The 20578-nt window shown below is 40.4% G+C and overlaps 1 protein-coding gene across 2 annotated transcripts in view; it reads left to right on the top strand.

The window, feature by feature from the left end:
• Nucleotides 1-20578, top strand: part of Flt1 (fms-related tyrosine kinase 1) — a 185363-nt gene that overhangs the window by 90218 nt on the left and 74567 nt on the right. Inside the window, exons 12-15 of one of the 2 annotated variants that reach the window (XM_013027298.1) lie at nucleotides 638-746; nucleotides 7202-7510; nucleotides 12417-12563; nucleotides 16383-18150. In XM_013027298.1, the coding sequence (XP_012882752.1) occupies nucleotides 638-746; nucleotides 7202-7510; nucleotides 12417-12563; nucleotides 16383-16453 (636 nt within the window). In that variant the 3' untranslated portion in view covers nucleotides 16454-18150. Of the gene's footprint in view, nucleotides 1-637; nucleotides 747-7201; nucleotides 7511-12416; nucleotides 12564-16382; nucleotides 18151-20578 lie in introns of those variants that run through there. The other variant, XM_013027297.1, reaches the window with a different exon arrangement.

Here is a 20578-nt window from a genome sequence, read left to right as displayed (position 1 = left end):
TGGGCCTGGGTGCTGTCCCTCAGCTCTTCAGCTCAAGGCTAGCGCTCTACCACTTGAGCCACAGCGCCACTTACAGCTTTTTCTGCTTATGTGGTGCTGAGGAATCGAACCCAGGGCCTTAGGCATACAAGGCAAGCACTCTGCCACTGAGCCACCTTCCCAGCCCTGGCCACACACTTCTGTCCTTATTCACTTTGCATGCTCACTAGAGCCCACTAGAGCACAGGAGCCTCTGGTTACCATTGGCATTTGAGCTCTCAGGTCCCCAAACAAGGGAAGGCCTCAGCCTCACCTGTTCCTCCCATTGATGTGAAATGACCACCTCATGGGGTGAGACGTGCAGTCCCACAGCTCAGGTCTGTTCATTGTTAGGCCAGTAATACAAGATAAGCCTGAAACCCTCATATGAGTCGGATGTCATGGGCTCCGGTCTCCTGAGGACCTGCTTTCCTGTTATTTTCCCATTCTTGCTGGGGCTCAGCAAGGAGAAAACTTTCTGGTAACCACCCACCCATGCAATATTATCTTTGTTGAATGAATGGGATCGTTGAATCATTTCAACCTCGAGAAGCTGCTTAGAGATATTCCAGTGGTTCTCTGTCCCATTGCCAGCTAAAGTTTCTTTTTTCTTTTGCAGATCGCTAGCACCTTGGTTGTGGCTGACTCCAGGATTTCTGGGATCTACAGTTGCATGGCTTTCAATAAAGTAGGGACTGTGGAAAGAAACATAAGCTTTTATGTCACAGGTAAGCAATGTATTCTATATATATGCAGAAAGACAGTCTGGTGACTTTGGCCTTTTGATGCTGTTTGCATTTAGTGCACTTATAGCTTGAGTGCTTTTTTTTTTTTTTTTAGTCCAGTTTTAAGTACCTTCATCCTTGTTCTTAGAAATAGAATGCTACAACATCATTAGCTCTCCTGAAGAGTTATTTCCCTGAATTCTCTTTTAAGAGTTATTTGTGTATGTCTTTTTTCCAGACTGTATTGCAAATGTGGGATCTCGTATACTCACTTTTGAATTCCCTTTAGTACCTAACACAAGGTTTGGCACACTGGTTGCTCCCTAACAAAGAAACCAATGAGAACACCAGTATAAGAATGCCAGTTAAAATGCAGTATTTCTTTTACCCTAGAAGTAAGTTAACTAATAGAGACTGATGAATGAGGCTCTCCTATAGAAATCTGAAACTGAACTTGGCTAAATATAATTAATAGGCTATTTTCGAGCATGTAAGAATTAATCATTTTAAATATGATCTCTGCAAATCTTACAACCTCTGAGGCACACAAATGGCACTCCTTATGTCCCTGCCATGGGTACAGGAAGGAAATAAGTAGCTCAAAGTATAAAAACAATTGCCTGGCTCCATACACCCCCAATTTCGGAAGAAACCTGGGCAGGCTGCCAACTCCCTGGAAACTTCACACTGCATGGGGCAGGCTGCAGACATTGTCTACAAGTCTCCAGAAAGAAAGAGGCAGGACAAATTTCATAAGATGGTTGGCTTGTCAGATGATAGGAACCTTTTGGTAAGTGAGCCAAGCCCTAGTTTCCCTGGGCCATGGGACACATCCTGCAGTTGATTCTCATAGTAGATCAGAGCCAAAAGGCAGTCAGAGAAGATACTCATCCTCCCAGCTCTCCCACATGATCAGAGAAGAAAATGGCATCAGGAGAGTTGAGGAGGAGGTAGACAGTTGAGCCATGCTAGACCAAAGCAAGCCCCCTTGTGTCACCAGACAGAATCAGGTAGAAAGCACTTCTACATCCATTCCGAGTAGGGAAGGCCTTCCCTTAGGAGGGATTCTAATTAACCTCATCCAGACTAATTCTCAGTGAATCTAGATGACTTGAATGAATTTAATACAAAGTTTCTATTGTTCTTCATATTTGTTGGGAAACAAATTAATATCCAAATCCATGGGTTTAGAATATTAAAAATGGGAGCAATTGCTCTGTTCCTTTCTGAACGTGCAACAATTTTGCAACGATTTTATAGGCATTGGCTATTAAACTATACACTTCTCCTCAGCACTGATCACTTTTTTTTAATCAGCTGAAATAAATAAACGGGATAAAATGTAAAACTTAGAAGCTACAGGTAACTCATAGGTACCATGTCAGGTACAGCTCGAGGCCTCTGAGAAGGAAGCAGGATGGAGGGGCCCTGGCGAAGGGAGAATTTGAATAAAGAGAAGGAAGAGGCTAAGACTTGCCCTGACATTTCCAGATCCAAGGCAAGAGTTCCATTGGAGACCCACAAATCCTTCATCTAACCACTGACAAAGTTGAAGCCATGCCAGAAGACTTTGCATGTCAGCGTCCTATGTGCCAACATAACCTTTGGAGGTCCCAAAATCCAGGAGGAGTTTAGAACCTTGGGACTACTCTGAGTTGCAGAGTTGGGCACAGTGCAGAAGGCCTTACTCCCTTCCCCTCTCTCTTCTCTGTGAGGGATCATGTACCACTTGTATGGGCTCCCCAGCCCACTGAGTGTCTCCCCCCCTCCCCCGCCCCAGCCAGGCCTTTCTATAGAGTCATCTCTTGGCTATTTCTTCAGTTGACCTAGAGGTATGCCTCCTAACAACTGATATGACTCAGGAGGGGAGACCTCTAGAAAAGGAAAAGGTCTGAGCCAACTTAGAAGCAGATTTGGGATCAACGTTTGGGGGATTTCTGGGATCACAAAGCCCCTGGCATAATGCAGGAGTGGACTGACACAGGTTCTGGATGGAAATGTTCCCCATGGATTCCTCATAGAAGAAGGAGAGGTCCATGCCAAATAAAGTCAGATAAAGACTCAGGACAAGGACACTTTCATGTCTGGTGTGAGTATAGTTCCAGAAGAGGATGTGACAAGCATGGAGATGAGAGACAGGCTCCCATCCTCCAAATATGCCTGCCAGGAGCTCCTGGATCTTTTCCTCTAGAAACTCAAGAGTTTGTATATCTTGAAAATGAACACAAGTTCAATGAATCCAGTCCCCATTGTCTAGAAAATGCACTTTCTGAAAACTTCTCTTTTACCAATCCTGAAAAGTTCTAGATTGGATTGGTGATGGATAAAAATGACTATATTCACAACTTTTTGTTAGCTAATTATTATCTTTTTCTTGCTTAAACCTTTGTCCCAAGATATATCCTTAGTCAAGACTAAATACTCCTAAGAAATCCTTTGCCTTATGTATCTGTTTTATGGAGAAACAAATGTGTGTTCAGTGCTTATACTTGATATAGTGAGAGTAATTCTTGAAAAGTAATTTTAGAGCTATAAAGTATAAATTTGGATATTTATTGATCCTCATTTCAGTTATGTTGCCCTTTTTTGAAATAGAAAAACAAGTTGTGGTGGCTCATACCTATGATCCCAGCACTTAAGAGGCAGGAGAACTGAAAAATGAAGTTCCATAGTGGGACTGTGTCCCAAGAAAAATAAAAAGAAAGGAGAAAAAAATAGCAAAACACAAAAGAGCCAGGAGCTGGCTTCTCACATCTGTACTCCTATCTGCTCAAAAGGCTGAGAGCTAAGAATTATAGTTCAAAGCCAGCCTGGCCAGGAAAGTCCATGAGACTCTTCTCCAATTACCCACCAAAAAGCTGTAAGTTGAGGTTTGGCTCAGATGATAAGAGTGCCAGCCTTGAGGGACAGTGCCCAGGCCCTGAGTTCAAGTTCCCAATATTAGTATGCATGTGCGTGCATGTGCACGCGTGCGTACACTCACACACACCAAATAAAAAAAAATAAAACAGTAATTGAAAAATGAAATTTGAAATTTGAAAAAAGGAAAATTGGTTAACTATGGCTCTCACCTGTACATGGAAATTACTTGAAACAAGTAAAACTTCCCAGGAGCTGGCTTTCTTCAGAGAATGCTATTTCCATGTTTGTGTTTAAGTCAGATTTTCTCCACCTCCCCCGATGAACAAGATCACCTTCATCCTTCTAAGAGTCTAAATGTCTAAGTGCTTGTCTCTCATGAACTTCATGTCCAATCAATTCAAAGCATCTACTTGCAATGTGCACCTTTGTAGAAAAATTAGTATTTCCCTTTATCCTAGGTTGAATGTCTTTTCTAAGCAAGTGTTGACTCTTCTCCCCAACACCTCCTAAGACTCTATGAATGTGACTACTGGACTGTTGACATTATTTGGTGATGACAATGACTGGGATGAATGAGCCACAGATAGGAAAGTGTGGGAAGATTGCTTGTTTTCACTTCAGATGGTTAGAAGGCAATATTTTCCTTGGGTCTGTTTTTATACTCAGGGTTTTAAAATGTCATTGTGAATTAAGAAGAAAATCCCTCTGGGTTCATTAAGCAATTGAGAACATTTTCTTTATCTTGCATCTTCCATGCATCCAAAGAAAATACCAAAGGGGTTAGCTTGGGTGCCTGGGGCTCACGCCTGTAGTCCTAGCTATTTAAGGGGCTGAGATCTGAGGATCCCAGTTCAAAGCCAGCCCACTCAGAAAAGTCTGTGAGATTCTTATCTCCAATGAACCATCAAAAAATCTAGAAGTGGAGCTGTGGCTCAAGTAATAGAGCACTAGATTTATGGGGAGGGGCGGAAACTTAGTGCCCCAGGCCCTGAGTTCAAGCCCCAGTATCAACATGAATTTTTTTTTTTAAAGTAACAAAGGAGTTACATTGAGAAATAGATAATTCTGCTTAAGAGGCTGTTTGGTGACTTCAACCAAATTAGCTTCAGTTAACTGTCTCCCCACACAAGAAACTGATCTGGAGATGGATTTGCTTCTTTTCTTTTCCCCTGTGTATGTTTTTGCAATTTTGCTGGCACTCAGCGTGGACTATGGGTGTGTGAGCAATTACAGAGGGTGAGACAGGACCAGCACAGCCTTATCTCCCTGGCTTCCCAATGTCACTAAATGCATTTTATTTTGAGATTCCTGGTGGTGCTTGGCAAAGATAAACAAAATCTTCCATCAGGAAACCTGTGAGCTATTTCCACAGGAAGTTTCAAATCACTAAAGTAAACAAAAACTCTCTACATGATCTCAGTGGTGTTAACTAGGCTTGCTAAGGGTTCTAACGACCAGGATAAAACTTCATATGTGAAAAGTCGGTGGTCATTTCAGAAGTGATCTTGATTTCATAGTATCTCTGATCTACCATCTGTGTAAAAGTTATTTTGTTCTTCATACTTGGAAAATGTCCAAAATGTAAAAAGATACTGAGTTAAAACAGCTATCACTAATTCCTTGGAAGTGTAAAATAACTATCAATTACTGTTGTATCTTCTAACACATTCTTAGATTTTTTTTTTCATTTAAAAGCAGGGAAAGCTGCACTAGGCTCTTCTCTCTCCAACCACTGTCACCCCCCACTTCCAGGTTTCAAATGAATACTTTGGCATTTCTTCAGACGTGACACTTTATAATAAAGCCAATGCCAGAAAAATCAGAAAAAACAAGCAAAGTGAGATTTAGGAAAGAGTTGATACGGTATCTAATTTTGGACTATTGTCCCCTTCAGGTTTAAAGGTTTCTTTATAGCTTTGTGTGCAAAGGATAATAACAACAACAATAATAATAATAGCATCACATAGAGCTTTTCATCTTCAAAGCACTTTGTCAAATGTTGGCCCAAATTCTTTGCTCAAATAAAGATACACCATTAGTAACAAGCAATGGGAAGGTTTTGAGAGTGATCAGCTCAGGGCCATAGCTGAAGATTTTTTTAAAAATCTTCCAGTGAAATGGTCCAAAATGACACTAAGGGACTTGCAGCCTAACCCTTAAGTAATGAGGCTGGGCAGAATGTATGGGATGTTGTTGATAGAGATGGAGCTGGAAGGAAAATGAAAAGAAGGTGAGCTGGGGTAGACAAGGGACAAAATGGCTTTGAGTGACAGCTGCCTTAGGAATAGGTTTGAACTGAGTAAATATGATTTTTTTTGAAGTCTTGTGATGCTGATCAAACACCAGGACGTAGCTAGGCTGTACCACTGGGCTCCCCCTCGAACCTTAAATCAGGTTTTAAAATCAGCTGCCCGTGATGGAGCTCTTTCAGATGAGTTGTCTGTATTTTTCAGAAGCAATCTTTGCTCTTTTATTTCTGAGTAAAACCAGCTCCATCAAAGGGATCCTGAGTAAGGAAAGGTGCCCTCAGCTTCACTATGCCAGAAAAGAGCAAGGGGGGAGGGACTGAGACGCAGCTCCTGTCACTGGAGAGGATAGGACTGAAATAGTATTGAATGCCAGGTACCCATGGGTAAGTGTCCCATGCTGTTTTTTGTTTGGTTTGGTTTTTGTTTTATTTATTCATTTATTTACTTATTTATTGGTGTTGGTACTGGTGTTTGAACTCTGGGCCTAGGCACTGCCCCTTAATTTTTTCACTCAGGGTTGGCACTCTACCACTTGAACCACAGCTCCATTTCTACCTTTTTTGGGGGTGGTTAACTGGAGATAATCTCACAGACTTTTCTGCCCTGGCTGGCTTTGAACCTTCATCCTCAGATCTCAGTGTTCTGAGTAGTTAGGATTACAGGTGTGAGCCATCAAGGCCCAGGCTATTTTGAATAGGTTTGCTTGTACAAGTATTATTGGGTTTTAGGACCATGACGCCAAGTTACTTTACTATTTTGTCCTCTTCAAATTCTCACTTCTCAGTAGGAGGATTGGATATATAAACAAATGGGGAATGAGGTTATTATCCCAAGTTGGAAAAAGCAGCCGTTCTACTGTGAAAAGCAAATTCTGGACAAATAAAGAAAAATCACCATCTTAATGAACTGTTTTTCATTTCCTGCCTCATTTTTGATGGAATGAATTCACCTGGTTCTTCCCTTCTCTGTTTGATCCATTCCCCTAAAATAAAAAGTAAATACTATCCTCTTTAACGTTAATATTGAGAGAACTTGTATCATAATAATATACTCTTTTTCTTAGTGCCAGTACTGTGGTGTGAACTCAGGACTTGGGTACTGTCCCCTTTCTTAGTTTTTGTTTTTTTTTTGCTCAAGGCTGGCAAAGAGTCTAATGGACTTTTCTGCTCAGGCTGGCTCAATTTTAAGACCTCAGCCTCCTGAGTAGCTAGGATTACAGGTGTGAGCCACTAGCCCCTGGCTGTATCAGAATAATTCTTAAAATTTTTACTGTCTTAAGACTCTCAGACTATTTCCTGAGACATCGGTTTCTCTAAGAGCTAAAGTTCTTCCTTCTTAATTTTACAGATGTGCCAAATGGGTTTCGTATTAACTTGGAAAAAATGCCCACAGAAGGAGAAGACCTGAAACTGTCCTGCACAGTGAATAAGTTCTTGTATAAAGATATTGTTTGGATTTTACTGCGGACGGTCAATAATAGGACAATGCACCACAGCATCAGCAAGCAAAAAACAGCCATCATTTCAGAATACTCTATTACGCTTAACCTTGTCATCAAGAATGTGTCTCTGAATGATTCAGGCATTTATGCCTGCAAAGCCAGGAATGTCTACACAGGGGCAGTGGTCCTTCAGAAGACAGAAGTTACCATTCGAGGTGAGCACTGCACCAAAAAGGCTGTTTTCTCTCGGATCTCCAAATTTAAAAGCACAAGGAATGATTGTGCCACACAAAGTAATGTAAAACATTAAAGGACTCTTGCTTTAAAAAAAAAAAAAAAGTAACAGTTGCCTCATATCAGCTTGATAGATTGTCACTGTTGCTAACTTTGAGCTTGGAGGAGAGGTTCCTCCGCAAATGATCGGAGATGATAGGAGTAATGAGACCCCCCTGGGGGGCCAATTCAGGGCTCCCTGGGGCCCACCTGGTGCCTCTTTGGATTTGGAGGGTCCCTGCCTTCTCTATGTGTCTGCTCTTGCTGTCTTCTCCTGCCTGATAAGCAACAACTTGGAACTGATCCTTTCCCTCTACTTTGATGCCAACCTCTTTTTATTTTTAAGTGGTGAAGCTGCACGAACTGAATAACTAAAACAAATGCTGGTTTCTGCCAAAGATGGACAACGAATAAGTTAATTTTTCAGCTCAGACTGAGTACAGTTGAATTGAAGACTCTGTTGGACTTCTGCCTGGTTTGACTTTGTACTATTTCATCTGCTCCTGGTTTTGTAAATAGCACGTGAAATAGCAAGTTAGAATGCTTATTTATTTGAAAATGCTTCTTCTTTTTTATATTAAGCACACTGATCTTCAACTGGAGTTTTCTAAAATGGGCCCCCTAGATTGCAAGACCGTTGTAATTCAGTGAAAAGTTTCATCACTGTGTGAATTAGGAGTCCACCCAAGTCATCCCTGCTCCTTCCTCTCTTTCCTTTCAGGCAATTAGCACCCCTGTAGGGAGGCCAGTGGTAGATTTTCCTCCTCCTTGCCCCAGACTGGACTGACAGCCACTTATGACACCTGACAGTGAATGGAGCTGTCACTTTAAATAGTACCATCCCCTGGGTATTCTTTTGAAGAACTTCATCATGTTAAAAATGATAACATTTAGAGTTGGTCCCTGATCAACTTATTTTTTTTTCAAGATCAACTTATTAAGGAAATAAAGGTTACTGCATTCTTCTAAATATCCATTGCAAATCTATCCATTTAAAAAGAGTCCACTTTCCCCATATGCAAATGTTAATAGGATTTTTATGGGGATTAAGAAATTGTCAAACTAGAGAAGCAGGGTTGAAGTCATTTTAAAATACATGTCTTCTTTTTTCAATTATGATCTCTTGTTTTAAGCTTCTATTTGAGGGAAAATGAAATCTTTTCAACAATTTATTATACATTGTTCTGGTTTCATTTAAGATTGATCGTTATGTGTAATTTACATGATTGACAGAAGAAGAAAGACAACAAACTTATAATGACCAAAATAGCAGTCGCTGAGAAACAGAGTGGCTAGGCAGTTCAATGGGAGGTGACAATATGACAGCTTTTCAAGCTTGGGAACTCACCAGCCTGTTTCCTCCTTTAGGTAACAAGACTGTGTCCCACGGCTAAACTTGTCTTTCACGTGGGAATTGCTTTTGTCAAGTGTGAAAGAGTAAACAATAGCATTTCCCCTAATGCCAGGTTTATGGAGCCCCCAATGCTCTGAAAACAATTAGTAACCTGGAAGTTGTCAGCCCAAAGGAAAGAATAATCAATTGTATCTTGAAATTTTACCTATGGCTCTTTGGCCTGCCTCTTTGTTCATTATAAGGCAATGAGCTCCTTCAGAGAACAATGCCTTAACCCCACAGAACTCTAATGCCTTGGGTTTTGAGGAAAGCTAAAAAAGCAAATGGAAGGATGGATTGGCCACCTACTTTCCCCTCATTGCAATTTTTGTGGGGAGAAAATGTGTTCCTATTCCAGGAGATGATTTTAAGAATTCTGTGGACTCATTCCTTGTTCATTGCAATTAAGCCTTTCAGAAAGATTTTTGTAAAAAAGAAAAGGAAGAAAGAAATGAAACTATTGAGTAGGGTTTTCTTTAGTTATTCTGTGGGGGTATTAAGTGAGGTAAGGGTAAGAGAGAACAAAAGAGCCTAGAGAATAAGGCTGGAATTGAGGGGTGTGAGGCTGGCTCCTCAGCCTCATTTCAGATAAAGGAAGAGCTATGCATCTGTGGGCCTGAACACCATCTGGCAGAAAAGAAGAGCCAGTGGGGCAGCTACCTTTGCCTAACCAGTAGAAATGTTCTCTTAAATCCAATTTCCTCAGCTTTAAGGGACCAGTGACATTTTGTTAAGTTTTGGAAAGCAGGCTTCCAACAACTATGTATGGATTCAATGTACCTTTCTTATTTAAAATGTTTTGTGTGTTTTTTTAAATTACGGTGTATGAAGTGAGAGATGGCAAAATACGATTCCTAGGCTGAGTGGTCGTTGAGAAAGTAGCTGAAAATGAGATGCTTGGCAATGGAGGACTTCTTTCCCCCAGAAACAAATCCTAATACTGTATTTTGTAGACTGTTTATGTGAACCCGGTATTTAAGTGATTTTATGTTTATTCTGCAGTGGGTGTTCGGTTGATTTTTGCTGCTCATCTGAAGTTTGTATAGTACACACAGGGCCTTTGGAGTTCTCCGTGACATTTTTGTTAACATAAAATGTTCTCTTCTATATAAGCATTATTTTCCAATTCACCTGTCAGGGAAATCCAAATCCTGTCTCTGTTGATGGTGTTATAGATTGTAGTTACAAAAAATAATGTGGGAGTTATAGGCCTCATAGTTAGACTTTCTTCTTGTAAGACCTAAGAGCAATGATAAATTGTATTTAATTCATTAGAAATAGTCAACTGTACTGGAGAAAAAATTAAGAGTGTAACTCACAAACTGGGTCTTAGTTTTAAAGGAGATAGGCCAAAGTTGGCTTGTCACTGTAAAAGATACTAAATGAGTCATATGATATTGTTATTTCTCATCTTGTCATGTTTCTCTGATATGTTTAGGGTGTGTGCTGCATAAAAATGTCAAAAGTGTAAAGAGCAAGCATGCACAAGTCAGCATAAATTGAAGATTTTTGTATGGGGCTGAATTTCAATTAAGAAAAGCTTTTGGCAGATTGCACAGAACACAAACAGAAATACTGTAAAGGCTCTGCCTTTCATTTCAAGATAGGATAGGAAAGCTCTGAAGGAGGCAAAAGAATCATTGCTATTTTTGAAGAAAGTTTGACAAATCAGAGTACTTCCTTCAACACTCTTTTTGCCTTCAGATTTCATTTTATATAAAATGAGAAGACTAATGATCAGTTATAAAAATCAAATTTTATTAAGAAATCTATTCTCCTAACCAATAATAATCCTGCACACTATAGTACTTCCATATATTATCAAAGTTACATGGTAATATACTTTTTACTGGGATATCTAAATGGCTTTAATCGATGCTAATCTAGAGAGCATTCCTGCAGGAAGTTAAAGAGAAAGGTTTGGGAACTCAGCAGAATCCTATAGGGCTGTAGAGTCCGTTTTTGCCATGTGTCACCTTTTATTTTTATTAGGCATAGGGCTTGAATTCAGGGCCTGTCCCTTACTGTCCCTGAGCGGTGGTAGACCATCTTCAGTCACAACTCCACTTCCAGTTTTCTGGTGAATAACTGGAGATAAAAGTCTCACAGACTTTCCTGCCCAAGCTGGCTTTCAATTGTGATCCCCAGATCTCAGCCTCCTAAGTAGCTAAGATTACAGATATGAGCCATCAGTACATGGCTGTGTCACCTTTTATAGTGATGTAATTGCTCTTTATCTTCTTTCATGGTATTCGTTCACTGAGGTGAGGAGATCCAAAGTCATCAGAGAAAGCTCACGCTGTATAATTGAAACCAATGGTGCCGAATGTGTAAGGCTATGCCAAAACTTTTCATTTCTGTTTCAGGATTTTCAGTACAGAGGGAAAGGGAAGATTTAAGAGACTGAAAAAGACATTAAGAGTTTTTTTTTTTATTCCCCCTTGAGCTTGAACTACCAATCCAGTACCCACCTAACTAGAATGTATACACATCAGCAGGACTGACTGACTACTTCATTAAATAGACACTGTACTCATTGGGGCATTGGGGGTACTGTTGCTCCTATGTGGGATTTTAATATTGTAATGTGTTGCATCGTAATGTATTAAATTCATGTTGTTGTATTATATTGGTTGGCATTTTATTAAAATTGTATTGTATCATATTTGTATGTTTTAAGAGAAAATAATATAAAATATAATATTTGTACTATTATATAGTGCAAAACCTACAAATCTGTGCCTCTGCCTCTTGAATTAATCCTTTGGTCACTTACTTGCATTTGAGAAGAGAAAGGAGGAAAGGAACAATCAATAAAGCTTTCACAATTTAAGAATTCTTTTGTTTGTTCTGCTGCCTTTCAACTTAGGTTACAGAGTGACAAGTACATACTCTAGTGAATATCAATAAAAATCCATACAGAAAAATTGATAAAATTAGGCTGGAGGTGTCGTTCAGTGGTAGAGCACTTACCTAACATGTAAGAGTTCCAGAGTTTAATCTTCAGAACTGAAGAGAAAAACATGAAATTGTACTAACCCATCACTATAGATGATTATCAAAAATGCATTATATGAATCTACATACCAAACTATATTTTTCGTTTTTAGCTTGTAAAATATTATATGAAACCCTTGGGTTTTAGAAATGCATTTCTCAAAAAGAAAAAAAAAGAAAAAAGGGAAGGAAATGAGGTAGACAGAAACCTTTGTATTAAATATAAAATCTATGGGAGCCCTTGGTTTTACTGTATACTAACACACAGCAATTTATTGTAGCATCTCCTTAAAAAGGAAACAGGAGGTTAACTACTGAGAAGAAAGGAAAGGAAATGCAACTGCAACCTATGGTCGAGGTTGCTGTTTGTCCCTATATTTAAAATGTTGACATGTACCTACAATAAAAGAGAAAAGTTGACAGACAAGTAATCACAACTGCCTTTCTTTCCTCTCTAGATCAGGAAGCACCACATCTCCTAGGAAACCTCAGTGACCACACGGTGGAGATCAGTGGTTCTGCCACCTTAGATTGTCATGCTAGTGGAATTCCAGAGCCTCAGATCACCTGGTTTAAAAATAACCACAAAATACAACAAGAACCTGGTAAGGCACACTCTTTCTTATATTTATTCCTTACCCTTGCTTAGCCCTTTCCCCCTAACTTCCCTATTGCCTGCTTCCCCACACCTAGAACCACTTGCTGATACAGCAAAAATTGAGCTCTGGTTCGTGCTGATGGAACCTTCTAATATGGAATGTTTGGGTGGGTTCTTCTATAGTCCTAGCCCTATTTAAAAAAAAAATCTTACAGAATCTATACAGTTAGAATGCTTTAGTTAATAAGAAAGAAATGAGTAGAGCTACCTAGACGATGGTTAGTTCACCTACACAGCTGGGAAAGTGTGAAGTTTGATTTCTTGACTTGAGCACCTGCCAAACTCTGCACACCCAACATGTATGAAGTTCAGAAGAGTATAACTTTTAAAATTTTCCCCACCCTAAAATTTTAATAATTTGGAAAGCAGATGGCTATTCTGACTGCTATTTTATCATGTTGGTTAAAAAATAACAACAACAATGGTACTTTCTAAACTGAGTTGTTATGGATTTATTTTCTTGCAACAAAAAAATATTCTTAAAAACAGGTACATGTCAACCAATGAGATATAAACCCTAACTAATGCCCGCCTCACAATTACACATTAAACTTAAGCTTTTGATTAATAAAATAAAAATTAGCAAAAATAAAATTTCCACCCACCTGGCATGTACAAGGCCCTACTACCACAAATAAAATAAAATTAGAACGTCATTTATTTGTAAGGGTCCAACAATATAAATCAAATAAGCTACACTATGGAGGAGTCCTTAAATGTGAATCCTGTACTCAATAAAGCTTTCATTTCAGTCTGACGCACTGGACAAAAGTAATGAAATGACTCAAATTTTATGGTATTGACACCTATCTTAGAAAGGTCTTGTATTCTACAGGTCCCAGTCTACATCACATCATTTTCTCCATAAAGTAGCCCCTCCTCTTACATTGACATCATAGACTTAATCATCCAATCAAGGATGAGTCACTTGCCCACCTTAGCCAATCAGTCGCCAGATGATAGATTCTAAATACTTTCTGAGAGCTTTCCCTCCCTCTGCTTCTTGATCTTATTGGTTCAGGAGCTCGCTTGTTACCTATCCTCTGAACATCTTCAGTCATCTCTTGGCTTGTCTCCTCCTTCCTTCTCTTCTCCATGTTTGTTTTCCACACACTTGTCTAGAATGCAGTGGTGATGCTGTTACTTCCTTGTTTAAGACCCACTACGGCTTCCTGTCATACTGCCTAAGCCACTTCAAGCATCTGACAGAGAAAGCCCTGGACACCTGGTCCTGCCTGCTTTAATTCTGCTCCTCCTCTGCTGTTTTGGACTTGCTGCTCTGGCAGTGCCAAACTCCTGATCTATCACTGCACATTCTGTGCTGAATCTGCCTTCTAAGCTGTTTAGTTCTTGTGTCCTTCCACCTCAAGTGCCTTCCCGTTGGCTGATCTGAGAACCAGATTCAGGGGTCCCTCTCCCATAAAGAGGAGCTCTCCATGAGTCTCTTTAACATAAGGTTTTTACTTCTCTTTTACTGAGGTTTTCCAAAAACTGCAATCCTTCATTCATATGTCTGTATTACACACATTTCTTCTGTTACTATATTCCTCTGTGTGTGTGTCTGACTGTCTGTGTGTCTGTGTGTGTCTGCCAATACTGAGGCTTAAACTCGGGACTTGCATGGCTTTTTCACTCAAGGCTGATGCTATACCACTTGAGCCACTCCATCCAGCTATTTGGTGGTTAATTGAATGTAAGAATCTTATGGACTTTTCTGCCCAGGCTGGCTTTAACCCTTCCTTGATCCTCAGATCTCAGCCTCCTGTGTAGCTAGTTGTTATAGGCATGAGCCTAGCACTTTACTCATGAGTTGATAGTGTTTCCCACCAGATAGCAAACCATGTATTTTAACTTGTCTTATTTGTATATGGTTTCTGTATCCTCAGAACCTAATGGGGTACTTGTAAATTAATCAGTGTTCCATAAGTTAATGACTAAATGGTTTTCAGAAAACTGTATGCTATCTTTAGTAAATTCATTTCAAAGCACATATGCCAGGATAGGTAGTTCATGGAAAAAAGGATTTGGGAGATATTCTATAAGAATAAAAGGAATGCATGGATACATTAAATAGCTTGTGAAAAGATGCACGTAAAGCCCTTCTCTTAGAGCATATGAAAGACCTATATAAATCCCATATTTTTTTTATTTTGATTTTTTGCCAGTCCTGAGGCCTGAACTCTGGGCCTGGGCTCATTGGCTCTTCAGCTCAAGATTAGCATTCTACCACCTGAGCCACAGCGCCACTTCCGGCTTTTTCTGCTTATGTGGTGCTGAGGAATGGAACCCAGGGCCTCATGCATGTGAGGCAAGCACTCTACCACCGCGCCACCTTCCTAACCCCTATAAATCCCATAATAAAAAACTGTTACTCTAGGTTGAATGCTGTGTTCCCCAAACTTAACTTAGCCACAGAACATATTTTATGAAATATTCACGTAAGATGTTGAATGGTTCTATGAAAGAAGTAAACCTGACTTCAGCTTTCATAGCTTGGACGGGAATTAACAAAGCAAAGTTAAACCAATACTAAAGCCCATGACTATTTACAGGACTCAAGGAAAGACAGAGCAAGAAAACAAGCCCCAAATACAAATGGAAAAGGAGTAGGAAATGCTAGGAGACCAGAGCTTGAGGCTCAGCACTGTTCTAATGGGCCAGTTAAGCTTTATGGTCATTCACTTGTGCCATTCTCTGAGCCTTATTGCTAAAACTGGGATAATACTAATCATACAGGGATGTGGTAAGGAGGTGAACATAACTATGCTGGCCCATCATCACTGCTTAGTCAATACCAGCTTCATTCCTTCAGAAACTAGCCTGTAAGTTGTCACAATCCACCAATAGGCCCAGAGCCTTAACAGATCACTTCAAATGTCAGACAGTTCTAGAACAAAATAAGAAGGCTATCTACCCCTAAAGAATTTTCAAAAGGGATCTTAGATAACCTTCTTATAGAAATATTTCCTAATTATTCAAATATACTACCCTTGGCAGTTTTTAAGCTTAACTATGCTAAGTCATTCATTTTCCCCTCTTTATGTACTCTTTAAAACTACTACATCCTTTTGGAAAGAAATTATCTCTTTTCTTCCTTTCTTCTTCCTTCTTTCCTTCTTTCCCTTCTTGTTGTACCAATACTGGGCAGGGCTTGAACTCAGGGCCTGAGCACTGTCCTTGGCTTTTTTTCACTCAAGGCTGGTGGCTCTGCCATTTGAGCAACAGCTCTACTTCTGGCTTTCCCTGTGCCCTCCCTGCCCCCCCACCCCCCACCCCCGTTTCCACCCCTCCCTGCTGGTTAATTGGAGATAAGAGTCTCATGGATATTTTATGTTTACATTGGCTTTGAACCTCAATCCTCAGCTCTCAGCCTCCTGAGTAGCAAAGATTACAGGTGTGAGCCACCAGTGCCCAGCTGGAAAGGAATTTCTTAATTTCTTGGAGATAAACTTTTACACACCTGTAGTTTATTTAAGATTTCCCAGGTAGCATTTCCACAGCTCAAGTAGCAGGTCATACAATATGTTTCATGTCTGTGACTCTTAGGTTCATAAATATGCATCTTTAGGAGTGACAACTCTTGGGCTGGAAATGTGGATCAGTGGTAGAGTGGTCTGCCCAGCAGGCACAAGGTCCTAAATTCAAACCAGATGAATTCCCCTCACCTCAATTTTTAAGAAAAATCAACTCTTGTAACAATTCCTTTCACAAACCCTGAGTAATGAATGATTAAAGGTAACCATCATCATCATCCTTGACTCACCAGTGTTCCAACGCAAGGAGAAAACACCCAGCTCCCAGCCTGAAGAGCCTGAAAACTCAGTCATATTATACTAAGTCATGGAGCCAGCTTGAGTTTCAAACCCTGAGAAGATGTGGCTCCTTCTGAGAATGGAAATGCCTCTTTTATTGGAAGCCTGGCAGCTGGAAAAGGACGCGCACACCAAGAGAAGTTTAGGGGGCCATGGATCCTTCATAGGATCGGGTCCTCCGTTATTGTTATTTGCTAAATGATAACGCCTCTCCACTCCAAAGAAAATAAGAGGGAGGAAGCATGGCCCACATGCAAGCTCATGCTCTGGTGGTCATAAAATGCCTGCTGAAACAACTTGGCGGGGTGGGGATAGTTGGAGCTTTTGTTTCCCTCCTTATTTCCTCTCAGGAAAACCCTGGCGCTTGGGTACAGCCATGTTTCCCAAAGAAATGCAATCACAAGAAAGTGTTACAAAGAGCTGAGCAGTCAATTCTTGGGCCAAAGGCCATCAGACAGGAACCAAAAGGAACTTTTAAGTGTGCAGCCCCGGAAGGCGTGTACACAGGGGCTGGAGAGGATCTCAACCAAGTGCAATGGAAATAAGAAGAGAAGGCGCCTGCAAACCACATCGTAGATTCCTGCAATGCTGACAGCTCCTGGCATCCCTGCCTGACTCAACTTGACAGCTACCAACATATTTCCCAGCTCTCCCAGCCACCCCTCACTCTGTTTCCCCCAACATTCTGGGGTACAGGCTACTCCAAGTCCTCTCTCTCTTTCCTCCAAGCTCTTCTCTTCCCACATTCATTCATGACACCAGGGATCTTTCTTATTCCAGAACTGGATTCTTCCTCTTGTTCCCCATCAGGGTCTGTGTGCACTTTGTGCCATAGAGTGACCACTTGCTTGTTCTCTGGTTTTATGTGTGCTTGTTTTGTAAACCTCTGGAGATAGATACGGTATCTTCTTTCCTAAGAATAATCCTATGAATTGTATTGTGCATTCTTCAGGCATTAAGGCACTGTGTTACGTGGTCTAGAAATGTTGCATTTGATGTCCATAAGTATCATATAAGGCAGGTACTACTGTGAGGTGTATTTCACAGATGGGTTTTGTTTTTACTTGAGAAACAATGAGTAGATGCCCAGGACTGCTCTAAGCACTTTACTGGTATCAACTTGCTTTCTCCTTCTAACAATTGGACAAGGTTTGTGAAATGATTATTTCTATCTCATAGACTAACAGATGAGGAAACTGAGGCACAGAGAACTAACTAGCTTCAGGTCATAGAGTTAGTGGAAAGCGGATCAAGGTTTGAACCTGAAGAGCTTGACTCTGCCGTGTGCACCCTGAAAGCTAAGCATGCGACCAAATGCTAGCTTGCCTTCTTCATATGAAAAAGAGAAGCTGCAGTGTAACACCAGCTTGTGGGCATCAACAAACTCATATTTAAAATAATGAACATCTCCACAGTCCTCACCCTCAACCGTGAAGTCTCTTTAACACTGGAGCTTAACTTCAAGCATATTTTTAAACATTTTAAAGCAGATTAAAATAAAGCATTAAAAAAAAAGCTGGACCTGCCATGTCCAGAATTCATGTCACATCAGCCCAACACTCATTTATTTATTTATTTAACAAATATTTATGAGGTGCTACTTTATGTCTGGCGCTGGGCTAGGCTCTGCAGATACAGCACTGACCTTGAAAATTAAACTCTGGATAAAGAAAAATGGAAAGTGATGAACTCAATGTATCTGTTTCAATGAAGTATGAAATATAATTTCTTTAAGCAGCAACCATGTGTGTCCTGACTTATTCACTGTCACCATGCCAACTGGCCTAAAAGTGGGAGAAGCTGAATTAAATGGAGCAAGTAGAAAATACTAGGACTTAATCATAGGATTAAAACATCTTTACTTCTGAGATGGGGAGAGGTTGGTCAATGGGAGCTAAGATGCATCTAAGAATGAGAAGTTCTGGTGTGGCCATTCCACATGAAAGGTGGCTAGGTAACAGTAATTAAAACTGTACTGTACAAAAAGCTAGAAAAAAAGTACTCATCATGAAGAAGTGATAACTGAAGTGACAGATCTGTTTAACCTGACTTTAACTATTACATGATGCATACATCCATCAAAATACCACATGGTAACTCATTAATACAGCAATTTGATGTTTCTGTATCAGTTAAAATAACTTTAATTTTTAAAATATTTAATATGTTAGATAACAAAAAGATATTCTTTGTGCTTAAATTTGCTACTCTTTTTTTTTTTTTTTTTTTTTTGCTTTGTGACAGTACTGGGGCTTGAACTCAGGGCCTTACACCCTAGCTTGGCTTTTTCAATCTAGGTTGGTGCTCTATTACTTGAGCCATAGGTCCACTTTCAATTTTGTTCATTTTGTTTTGTTTTGGTGGTTAGTTGGAGATAAGAATCTCACAGATTTTTCTGCCTGGGCTAGCTTCAAACCACAATCCTCAGATCTCAGCCTCTTCATAGCTAGGATTATAGGTGTGAACCACCAGCACCTGGCTAATTTTGCTAACTCAATGCCATACACATCCTAGGTTTTGATCACTGATCAGTGATTCCCTGACTGTATAGTATGGAGAGGAGATGAGTAAGAAATAAGAGAAAACTTGGGAAAAGCAATAAAGGTAATAGAGCCTCCCTATCAGAACGGAGTAAAGAAGAGACAAGGTGCCATGAAGAAGGCCTGAAGGGGCAAAGCGTTCACAGAGAAAAGTGACAGAAGACATAGTTACTTTGAAGAGACAGGAACTGAAAGAAGACAAGCTATAGTGAGTGTCATATGTTGGACTATGATCAGGGCAAAAAAAAAAATGTAGTGTGAGAAGACTAGTTTCCAGAGAGCAATGCACAAGAGCTCTAAGCTGGAAATGGTTCTAGCAGCTGCTCTAAGTGTGGTCTGGCTCCAGGAGCAGGCAGGCAGCAAGCCTCCTTTGAGAAATATTCATTTCTATTGGGTTAAAAATAGAAAGAAAGGGGGGTAAAATTCTCAAGACTTGGAGCAACAGCATAAAATCACTTTGGAGAAACTGGCTTACCATGTTCTTCCTACTTCTTCTCTAGGCCACCTGTCCCAGGGGCTGGCAAATGAAACAAAAGCTTTCTTTCTACCTCATGCACCTGTTTCGCAAGTTTCTTGCTGAGGCCTGAACGTGTTTGAAGCTGTGATAGGGCTAAGCAGGCACCATGAGGAGCTTTTGGTGACCCACTTCATCGTGGCAGTGTAAGGAGCTAGAATACATTAGCAAAGCTGATCCAGCAACAGAGCTGATCCAACTTAGGTTTGTGCTGAGATCAGCACAGAACCCCTTCCAGCTGAGAGCGCAGAGGACAAACCATAACAAAGTCTACTGGCCTTAAAAATATTTGAGACTCAAAGGCAGTATTGACTTGAGTTGGTTTCAGTGAAGCCTGCATAAAGCTACAGTGGATGGCTTCAATAAGATTTCTACAACAGTGAAACATTTTTAGAGGACTTGAAGGCTAAAATGGGAGTACTAAAAGTTCAGAACGAGTAAGCCCTGGATTCAGGAGACTGAAGCTGGGCAGGACAGATTAATGTGCTTCCTTAAGTGTGATATCCAGGGTCACTAGGTGTATTTAGTAGGATTTATCTACTCTCCTGAAAGGACCATCTTTCAGGTCAGTGTATCCAAGCCCCAAATACCTGTATCAGCAGGCATCATACTCAGATAAAAATGATCCACCTGCTTCATCCCTGTATTTTACAAAAAGCCAGAAAAAAAAGTATTCATCATGAAGAAATGATAAATCATAACTGCGGAGCAGGGAAAATCATCTTTCAACTGCTAAGCCCTTGGAATAAATCTAAGGAGAAGTAAAAAGGAGAGATGGAGGATGCTATTGCCCAGGGCTGGGAAGTTGACCTATCTTCATCCTCTGGCCATTGAATGCAGGAGTTTTGCTTGATTTTTAGTAAAGAAGTTCAGCCATGTCTACTATCTTTGGTCAGCCATTAGCAGGAATTGCCTTTCTGTTCTTGTGAGATCTCCCCTATGGAGTACAGTGAAGGCAGAAGGATTCTTATGTGTGACTCCCAAGTACACACAGGGCAGTAGACAAGAAGGAAGCTGCTAGAAGATCACTTCCACCAAAGCAGTTTCCCTGACTAAGTAGCTGCCCTCATTGGTCCTTTCCCTTCACTGTGGGTTG

This window comes from Dipodomys ordii, unplaced genomic scaffold (assembly GCF_000151885.1).
Source record: "Dipodomys ordii isolate 6190 unplaced genomic scaffold, Dord_2.0 Scaffold102, whole genome shotgun sequence".
NCBI classification, from domain to species: Eukaryota; Metazoa; Chordata; class Mammalia; order Rodentia; family Heteromyidae; genus Dipodomys; species Dipodomys ordii.
The sequence above is the reverse complement of the archived record's forward strand: the minus strand, read 5'-3'. Positions and strand labels throughout refer to the sequence as shown.